Source organism: Pygoscelis adeliae, unplaced genomic scaffold, assembly GCF_000699105.1.
Source record: "Pygoscelis adeliae isolate BGI_AS28 unplaced genomic scaffold, ASM69910v1 Scaffold66, whole genome shotgun sequence".
Classification (NCBI taxonomy): Eukaryota; Metazoa; Chordata; class Aves; order Sphenisciformes; family Spheniscidae; genus Pygoscelis; species Pygoscelis adeliae.
In genome coordinates this window covers 11,756,192-11,767,188 of record NW_008825167.1, presented here as the reverse complement: position 1 = coordinate 11,767,188, position 10,997 = coordinate 11,756,192, and the positions used below count along the sequence as shown (strand labels likewise).

The 10,997-nt window shown below is 39.9% G+C and overlaps 1 protein-coding gene across 1 annotated transcript in view; it reads right to left on the bottom strand.

Annotated features, from left to right (window-relative positions):
- OTOP1 (otopetrin 1) overlaps positions 1-10,997 on the bottom strand; it is a 20,737-nt gene that overhangs the window by 9,239 nt on the left and 501 nt on the right. Inside the window, exons 2-3 of the mRNA XM_009328896.1 lie at positions 10,723-10,970; positions 2,824-2,960 (exon numbers count right to left, since the gene is read on the bottom strand). Of these exons, the coding sequence (XP_009327171.1) occupies positions 2,824-2,960; positions 10,723-10,970 (385 nt within the window). The remainder of the gene's footprint in view (positions 1-2,823; positions 2,961-10,722; positions 10,971-10,997) is intronic.

Genomic DNA, 10,997 nt, shown 5'->3' with positions numbered 1-10,997 from the left:
TCTCTCCCGCTGCACAATGGCTTCCAGCTCCTCCCGTTTGCCGCCCATGCTGCGTGCATTGGTGTAGATGCACTTGAGCTGGGCTATCAATTGCGCCCCCGGCATTGGCATGCCACCCCTAGGCTCATCTCTAGTGAGCCTGGTTTTATCCCCTTCCCCCTTCAAACCTAGTTTAAAGCCCTCTCAGTGAGCCCTGCCAATTCATAAGCAATGACCCTTTTCCCCCTGTGAGACAGCCGGCCTCCATCTGTCGCCAGCAGGCCCGGTGCCGTGTAAACCTCCCCATGATCATGATCCTGTAAACCTCCCCAAACCATGTACGATCAGTCCGAGAGACAACAGCATTAGGAACACATGCAGTGGAACTCAAGTATGGTGCAGAAAGCTCAAGCTGGAGAATAAAAGAGAGAGGGATAACAGTACTGAGTTAACAAGTAAAGGGGAAAGAAATATTAAAAGTGGGAATCTCTGTTTGTGGGAAGATAATGGAAACCTCAGGATACAGATTGTTGCTGATACAAAACCGGTTCCAAGTGCTGATAAGTGCAAGGAGAACACTACCAATATTCCTCAGGGATGTTAGGGTGAAACTGGGAGTCTTGTTTACTCAGAAGAGCTCCTAGGATACTGAACTTGACAGTAGGTTAACTATCAGGAGAGAAACGGTCCAAAAGTTTTCTCTTAGAAACCTGCCTGGTTTGGTGTTCCAGAAATGGTCTGAAAAGTGCAAAGAACTTTGGGTTCTTCTTCAGCAATTAGAGTAACTGGAGGTCCATTTTAGCACTGTGCCCATTAATGAAGGCACCCTACACCACAGCTGGTGTGGTCTGAGACATTCAGTATCTGATTTTTGAAAAAGCTAGGAAAACGCAGCTCTCTGTGGGTCGCCTACACCACCCAGCAAGAACATGTTCATTCATTCCTCTAATGAAGCGTTTATCAAAAGGAGGTGTGACCACTGTAAAACCCCAGGTGTAGAGACTACAAGATACCATGGAGGTTTCAACTGAAACCAAACAAATTGAAATTAGCACCTTAGTCTCATCTAATGCCATGTTCAATTTCCCATTCCAGGATAGATGCAGTAAAATCTAACAGCAGATGTGAAAGCATTCTTCAAAACTTAAAAAACATAAGTTTTGAAGATCTGTTCAGACATTAGAGTCAAGAAAGTGGGGGGAAATAGGAACAGAAAAGTCAGTAAGGTAAAGAAATAGCATAAAATACAATTTTTGCTCACAGAATACTCATTGCCTCATAGGGACTTCTGCCTGCAAAAGAGAGTAATGCACAGCCTGTCTTGGAAGGGCAGGTACATATTAGTTCATTGCTTGCACAGATGCAGTATGTATATATTTATTAATTTAATGGCACATATCAGGATGCCTCATTAGAGTAAAATACAACAGAATCTGACACATATTCTGTAGAAAACAAATCCTTTGGTTTTTAGATGACACATAATTAGGGATGTTCTCTGCTGTAATTTCATCCTGTGTTTCAAAGACATGAGAAGATTTGCCTTAGGTAAGAGGTATCTGGCAAATTACTTTTTTACTTTTTCTTTGATTGCTCAGGCTAACATTCCAGATTTCATTATTTAAGCTAAGTAGATGATAAATTCAGCAACATTGGGTGATGTAAAATTTAAATTAAAATTTGTGTTCGCTTTGTTCAGCATTGTTATACACCGTTTCTTCCACACTCCAGTTCACGGTAGCTGGAAACCTTGTCAGCTCAGGGTCACTGGATGCAATGAAGAATGCTGCATGCAGATCAGCAGGGAAAAAAGGCTTTATTTCTTTGGTTTGTTTTTCAGAGGTAAAGCAAAGAAGTTGCAAGACATGGAGAGTGGATATTACAAGAATGTGAAACTAAGATTACTTCAACCAAATCAGAATTTTACCCTCAGAGAAAAAGATAGAAGAGGTCAGAGTTACTGCTTAAATTTCCATGCTTTTTTTGTTACAGAAAGCAGGAAAATGTAGGTTGTTCAAATGCTCATTTACACGCAACCACAACTGCTAAGAAAATCTTTCTTTTCTTTCTGAATGACTTAATCATCTTGGAAAGTGCATTAAATGACCTGGCTATAACTGAGTATCTTAGTTGAGTGGCTTTTTCTTTCCTTCTTTCCTACAAATCTGCTGACAGGGCCTCAGAAGAATTCACGTGATAAACAATATCACCATATAATATAGACCCAAAGCCTTACAATAAACAAGCAGCTGGAATATTTTACCGGAGTCACTGACTATATTTGCTACTGTGCAGCCACTGATAAGCATAATCAAATGCTTCTAGAAGGAAAATCCATGTTCATTTGGTATAGGAAAGGCGTGCAAGTATTTTATAACAAGCTAAATACATAGGAAGGGTTTTGTCCCTTTGAAGTATCAGGCCTCCACCCCTAACCACAATGGGACATCAGGATAGACAGATTGAATTGAACTTGTGTGGCAAGTCCTACATACAGAAATAAGTGAATTGTCTTTAGCCAAGCTGCTCATTTCAGCCTGAAAATTCTGAAAGTTATATATGTAACTTCAACTAAAAAAAGCATGTAACTTCAATTATAGGAGAGCACTTTTTGATTATTTCTTTTTTGAACCCATGCAAGTTTTATGACTGAGCAATTTCAGGTTGCAAAGCCTGAATTTACACATAGAAAGGATATACATGCACAAGAATTTAGCCCTCAAAAGCATCCTATGATACGCTTAGAAATTAAATTAGTGTAAAATTCACTGATGATGAGAAGATAAAAGATATTTTTGGTAAGAAATACAGATACAATATAAAACTGCAACCAGTGACTTTTACCTGTAAGATGGTGTGCATGGCATGTGTAACAGGAAAAATGCCTTCAGTTGGTGATAAACAGTTTGAAAAATCAATATAATATCCAATTTTAAAAGAGTCCAGAATTAAAGTAATCACTGCAAATAATGTAATCCCACCTACAAACAAAAAAGATATTAGAAAACCTCAATGTACAGTTACAGTGTCTAGAAACAATCTGTACCAATATGCTAAAATCTGTTCAGGGAAATAAAAGTTGATCAATATTCGTGTCCTTGTTTAGGGAAATAAAAGTAGATCGATGATCATGAAGGTAATTGACTCAATGTAATAAGTCCTTCTAATCTGTGAAAGCCTCTGCGCAATATATTACGAAAGCACATCGCCATACACACCTTGCACGGTCAGTGCAGAGGAGCCAGTCCGGCAATGGCCAGGACCTGGAGACACTCAGCACCTTGCAGATGGCTCCCAGCTCCTTGCAAGGTCAGCCTCTCAAGTAACAGTAGCACTGAAGCGGCCATATGGTGCGTGAATTAATGCTCTCTACAGCCACACAGCAAACTATACAATTCCAGGGAGCTGAACAATCACGTTACAGTCTCCCGGCCCAAGAGCTCGACAGTGGGAAGTAACACAATCACTTGGTATGCCTTCCCTGTGGTTCAGGAGGTTACGCTTTAACTCAGAGACCAAAAATACAATGAGCTGTATGGTTTGTTCTCCTAGAAAGAAACCAAAGATTTCATTTCAGTATTATTTTCACACACACACAAAAAAACCCTAATATGTTTCTCTAAATATATATTTCGTATCCTAAAGAACTTTCAAAATACGTTTCCCCATGTTTAATTTTTTTTTTTCTTTCAGGAATGTAAATGTTTGTTACAAACTTATTCTGGAAAGCTATATGGTAACACAATGTATATTATTAATTATTGGTTTTGTACCTGTATGACTAAGCACAACTGGCAATAAAATTACTAAACCAAACTCTAAAGTCTTCATTTGCTTAGTTTTTTTTCTCTCTAGGCTTTTATTCAAACAAGTTTCCGCTGGATTTAGTTTGCGTTTATTTGAATTAAGACTAGATAAAAATCTATCCATGGACCTTAACTGGCCTTAAGATATAGATCAGTATCAGTATCTTAATCTTTCTTTGTAATTCCTGACAGAGGAAATAACATCACCAGTGTTGACTTTGATGAATGTTTATCTTTTGTAAGGGCCCACAACCTAACTTCCTTATAAGCACCATATGTTCCGCTTGACTTGTGTTAATAAAATATAACACTAATTTAATAATTTATTTAATTAATAATACATTTATTATCAAAGTTGCATTGAAAAAAATTAAGTATAAATGATAAAAATACAATGTATTTTATTATTTCACTGATCCTTTAAAATTAAACAAAAATAGATTTCAGAAAATTTTTTAACAACGAGGGTATGGATTCCAGTAGGATTTTATGTTTCTATTTTACAACCTCTGTATAATAAAATCAATGTCAAATTACTGATGGAATGTAATTTCTACCAAGGGACAGTTTGCCTCCCCCCAACTTTTGCCCTCATATTTAAAAATATAAAACCTCTGCTCTGTACTTCATGCATGTGTATGATCCCGTACATTTTTTTATTTATGTTTATTATGTCAGCTAATTTGTATTATTTCTAACACATGTGAGAGAACTGGAGCCCACATTTAAATAGATATTATGTATAATTATGTATAAAAGTTAATGGCATCACAAAATGCAAAATTCTAGGCTACTCTTGAGATTGAGTGCTACGTTTCCTTCCTTATTTAAAGAATTTAAATTATTCTAAAATAAATTAGAATTGTTAATTCTCCTGAAATAACTTTACTTAAGGTAATGGACCTGCTCTGAGCAAGGTGTTGGACTAGATGACCTCCAGAGGTCCCTTCCTACCTAAATTATGCTATGATTGATTCTGTGATTCATGGCTTATTTAGAAAGTATGCAGGAAACTCAGCCTGTTTCACTCTTTGTCTGAAAGATGTCAAAGATGACTTGCTGTGTATTGTGTTTCAATAAGAAGGAAAATGCTATCTTCTGAAGCAAAAAGATTATAAAAATCTTCCACAATTACTCTACAGTGAATTGTTATGCCTATGTTGACTTTGCAGAGTATTTTAGAAAGGTATTTAATTCCCCATTCGTGACACTAGTAAGGTAATTTTCCAATTAATTCACGGTGCAGAATCAAGCCCTCAGGAACTGCTTTAGTGACGTAGTAATGTCAGAGCAAAATGCGTGGAAATGTATTTTATAATGTAAAAGTTCTGCATCCTTGCTTCCTTTACTCATGAGAGTGGCTCAGCAGAACAGCATCACAAGGGACTTGTTAGCTAGAAGAAATAGGAAGAGAGAAGGGAAGGGAAGGGAAGGGAAGGGAAGGGAAGGGAAGGGAAGGGAAGGGAAGGCAAGGGAAGGAGGCAAGGCAAGGCAAGGCAAGGCAAGGCAAGGCAAGGCAAGGCAAGGCAAGGCAAGGCAAGGCAAGGCAAGGCAAGGCAAGGCAAGGCAAGGCAAGGCAAGGCAAGGCAAGGCAAGGCAAGGGGCTCAGGTTTGAATTCACTAAAATAAAAAGCAAACGCATCTTAGATTATTGATCTGTCTCCTGCACCATATGTGCATCTTGTCTTTACAGGGATGACCTGTACTGTAGTTCCACTCTGTCTTGCTTGCATTTCACAAGGTCACTATTTCAGTTGTATAGTTTTACAGCTTTACATCAATGTCCAGCAGACCAAAAAAACCTCAACCAACACAAAAAAACCCACAAAGTTTCTTTCACATTGAGCATTTTGGTTTATGCCTCAGTATCTCTCCTCATGTTTCCTTTACCTTCATCAGAGATTTGATGGGCTTCAATCTTTTCCCACTGAAATCAATAGTTTTGCCATTGTCTTCCAGGGATTAGAAGATTTTATATGGCTCATTTCTTTTAATATTCAATTATTTCACTGTCCTGGTTTCGGCAGGGATAGAGTTAATTTCCTTCCTAGTAGCTGGTACAGTGCTGTGTTTTGGATTTAGGGTGAGAACAATGTTGATAACACATTGATGTTTTAATTGTTGCTAGGTAGTGTTTATACTAGTCAAGGACTTTCCAGCTTCCCATGCTCTACCAACTGAGAAGGCTGGAGGTGCACAAGAAGCTGGGAGGGGGCGCAGCCAGGACAGCTGACCCAAACTGGCCAAAGGGACATTCCATACCATGTGACATCATGGTCAGTATATAAAGCTGGGGGAAGAAGAAGGAAGGGGGGGACGTTTGGAGTGATGGCGTTTGTCTTCCCAAGTAGCCGTTACGCGTGATGGAGCCCTGCTTTCCTGGAGATGGCTGAACACCTGCCTGCCGATGGGAAGTAGTGAATGAATTCCTTGTTTTGCTTTGCTTGCGTGCGCGGCTTTTGCTCTACCTATTAAACTGTCTTTATCTCAACCCACGAGTTTTCTCACTTTTACCCTTCCGATTCTCTCCCCCATCCCACCGGGGGGGAGTGAGCGAGCGGCTGCGTGGTGCTCAGTTGCCAACTGAGGTTAAACCACGACATTCACTTATTCAAATTATAATCTAGATGTTTCTGGCAGTCACTCAGGTGACCACACTGTAAGCATATGCAAAGTGTCCAACATGCATATTTAACGGGCTTAAAAAGAGAATGATTGTACTAAGTTGCTTAGGCAAAAATCAAAGCACAACTATAATGACCATACATATGGTATACTAATGGTTTCTATGTTAACTTTTCCTGATAGAAACTTCAGTTTTATACACTAATACTAAATACTAGATATATTATCAGAAATTATAAATGATGAAGATCATTCTGCTATTTTGCTATTTCTATTTGAAAGTTAAAGAAATATGAAATGATTGCTATTGAGCATTGAATTATTAAAAAAAATTGGGATTTTTTTCAAATGGTCGTTGAAACCTGCATATCTTAGGAAATCAAGAATAGGATTTTCAGTATTGCTAAGTGCTGGCTTAATTCTTTCTGTTAACCATCAAGAAGAAGAAAGCCATAATGATACGGTTGTGAAAATGCTATTCTAAACTTAAAATATTATTTGGTTTTAAATAATAGACAATTTAATGTAAGCAGGAAAAATATACAAGTTGAAGTCTGCCAAGAGCGTTGTAAGTTGACTAGCTGTCTATGCTTTAAACAGAAGCTGTGCTGCTGGGGAACGTGATAAAATAAAGCCATTTGTGAAGCCAACTGATTTTGAGTTCTCTGTCTCACTTGGTCAAATTTCCAAATAATGGTCAGAGACCTTTACCTAACAGGAGAGTACACTCAGGGGAATAACATTTGGAATAAGTCAAGGAAAGGACTTCCTAAACTTCCCTGTGACTATTTGGGTCAGGATAACTGTACCTTATTCAAGACAAAGCTCTCTCTCAAACTTTTCCCACATTCAGACTATAAGAGCTTGTAGTAGACTTGGTCTACTACACAAGTGGGAAGACAACTGTGCTCTAGGGTTCACACAGTTGCAAAAATGCTCAAGGAAACCTTTCTGTGAGCAATTCTTGTAAACTATTTGTCTTGCTAGCATTGTTAACCATGTGCAAGGACTTAGTTATAGGAGGTTTCTGTTAAGTCATTCTTTTTCAGTATTTGTCATAGCAAAATTCTCTAAGCAACCAGCTACCACCACTTTTACTAAAATGATATTCACAGTTTGAAGGGAATCAGGAAAATAGACTCATTTTATACTGGTTAGTACATGGACATTTTCTCTAATGATGAGAGCAAGGAGTCAGTCTTCAAAAGCAGCTGATAGAGCTAGCCAAAAATTGCAGAGAGCTTTCTGTGGAAAGACTGGATGAAAATTTGTTGTTGTAGTTTAACCCCAGTCGGCACCTGAGCACCACACAGCCACTCGCTCACCCTCCCCCACCCGCTGGGATGGGGGAGAGAATCGGAAGATAAGAACAGTTGAATAATTGAAATATAATAATAATAATGAAAAGGAAAACAACAAAAGAGAGAGAGAGAGAGAAACAAAACCCAGGAAAAACAAGTGATGCAGCCACTCACCACCCACCAACCAATGCCCAGCCAGTTCCCCAGCAGCGATCACTGTCCCCCAGCCAGCTCCCCCCTGCTCCCCCATGAGCATGACGTCACATGGTATGGAATATCCCTTTGGCCAGTTTGGGTCAGGTGTCCTGGCTGTGCCTCCTCCCAGCTTCTTGTGCACCTCCTCGCTGGCGGCGTATGGGAAGCTGAAAAGTCCTTGACTTAGTATAAACGCTGCTTAGCAACAACTAAAACATCAGTGTGTTATCACGTTATTCTCATGCTAAATCCAAAACACAGCACTATGCCAGCTACTAGGAAGGAAATTAACTTTCTCCCAGCAGAAACCAGGACATTTGTCCTCCCCACCTCCTCCTTTTTGGACTTTTAGTCTTTCAGATAAAAGATTTCTATGACAAAACCACTGATGCAGAGGGGGGCAAGGGGGATCTTGGCAGACGAATTGCCACCTGAGTTTTTCCTTACCTCAAATAAGTTTTCTTTTACCAACAGAGGATAAGGGACTTGTACAGGCTTGTTGTAACTACAAGAAACTCCTAAGAATAGGAAAGTGTAGGTCTTTTCCTAAGATTTGTTGAATTGCAGCCTAGACATCCAAGAGAAGCGGTAGAAGCCGCACCACTTGAGAAGCTAGTACAAAGAGCCATCCTGTGCTGGTAAAAGAAATGGATAAGGTAACCTAGTAGTTCATTCCAGTATCTTATTTCTAAGTTTCTGTGACTCCTTATATCCTGTAGGACAAATGAAATGCTGTGAATGCTGTGCCAAAAGAAAAAGGGCAGGGGGTCCTGCTGTACTTACCCATGTTAAGCAGTATTTATTCCATACTTAGGAGGAGAAAGCTACCCTCTGAGTAACAAAAGCATAGCTTGGTCCAACACAGGATCAAATTAAGCCTTGCATTAATGAATTTCAGGAGGTTGTAAGCCACGTAAGCTAATAAATGAAAAATGCCTGAGAGCTGAATATTGTGTTGGAAAACAGTGAATAATCAGGTAGAACAACTGAACAGTTGGTATATGAACTCCATACATTTCAGGAAAGAGTCTACAGACCATGACTGTATGTTAGACATTAAAAAAAAAATTTTCCCTGAGCAATTCATACAGCACAATTGTTAACAGTTGTAAAGAAAATAAAAGACACACAAGCACTGAGACTGAGAACAAACTAAACTTCCACAACAGAACCTTACTTTTGGGATTTTCATTTAGGTATTTCATTAGCTGCCGTGATAATTAACTGTTGTCTCATTGTTAGCAGGACAGAAATATTTTATGGAAAAGCTGTCTTATAGCACTCCACTTTACATACTTACTTTCCAACCTATCATTTACGGTGCCGAGACTGAAAAAAAAGTCAGTAAAACTGGGCCTGCCTCTTACTCTACACAGTGCTGATGTGGGTTGTTTCGAATGCTGTGCCAAAAGAAAAAGGGCAGGGGGTCCTGCTGTACTTACCCATGTTAAGCAGTATTTATTCCATACTTAGGAGGAGAAAGCTACCCTCTGAGTAACAAAAGCATAGCTTGGTCCAACACAGGATCAAATTAAGCCTTGCATTAATGAATTTCAGGAGGTTGTAAGCCACGTAAGCTAATAAATGAAAAATGCCTGAGAGCTGAATATTGTGTTGGAAAACAGTGAATAATCAGGTAGAACAACTGAACAGTTGGTATATGAACTCCATACATTTCAGGAAAGAGTCTACAGACCATGACTGTATGTTAGACATTAAAAAAAAAATTTTCCCTGAGCAATTCATACAGCACAATTGTTAACAGTTGTAAAGAAAATAAAAGACACACAAGCACTGAGACTGAGAACAAACTAAACTTCCACAACAGAACCTTACTTTTGGGATTTTCATTTAGGTATTTCATTAGCTGCCGTGATAATTAACTGTTGTCTCATTGTTAGCAGGACAGAAATATTTTATGGAAAAGCTGTCTTATAGCACTCCACTTTACATACTTACTTTCCAACCTATCATTTACGGTGCCGAGACTGAAAAAAAAGTCAGTAAAACTGGGCCTGCCTCTTACTCTACACAGTGCTGATGTGGGTTGTTTCTTTTTCTTGGGACCCAGAAACACAGCATTCCTGTCACTATGACTCTGTGATGTGGTCCCCAACCACCTTTTCTCAATAAAACTTTATATCCTTACTCCAGTATGCACCTGACTCTGCAGATGAGGGCCATCACATCCCACCGCTACCCTTGCAAACTTGTATACTTTTCCTACAAGCTAATGCTAGCTTTAGTTTCCTTGCATAGATGTTTTATGTACTAATTTACAAACTGATCCAGCCAGGGATTTTGTCCTCTTCTGTTTAACTCCAGATGTTTCTAAGGCATCACTGCGCACATACAAACGGGAATCTCTGATATACGTTGGTATAGAGAGCACTTGAGGACCTTTCTGACTGGTACTAGCCTAAAGTAAGTTGCATTATACTGTCTGGAAAAGGTAATAGTTCCTCCAAGAGAGTTGCATGACATCAACAAAATTGCCTCTTCCATTAGCTATATTTTATTTTTCAAGTGTCGCCAAACCAGCCTGGTAAGGGAAAAAAGGCACCAGAGCTTTCAGTACTGTAAATGGTAGGTTGGAAAGTGAGGATGTTTAGCAAACAGCTTTCCCATACAATCTCCTAGTATGTTCAGCTTATGCATATATTTACTTTAGAGTGCACTGCATGTGTGTTAAGTTCATGAACACCAGGATGCCTCCTGGTAGGGATGGAGAGGGTAACAAAGTGGTAGCAGAGACGGGTGATGGCACGGATGTCCTGCGCACGGTACCACCCTGTGTGCCACCGGCCAGTACTTACACTTCAGCCAGCGGGCTCCGGCGTGCGTGTCCTTGTCCCGGATCAGCCTCCTCTGCGTGCAGCTCCTGCAGAGGTACCAAAGCATCCACAGCAGCTGGAGAAGCATCAGCGTGATGAGGTAGGAGAGCAGGTGGCTCTTGCTGATGCCCACGGCATGCACAGCCCAGGCGAAGGTGAGCAGCAGCCCGGCCAGGAAGAGGTTGATGCCGTACTGGCTGCTGAGGATCTCGGCGTTTTTCTGCGGGCAGCTGCCGCCCACGGAGGGGGAACCGGCA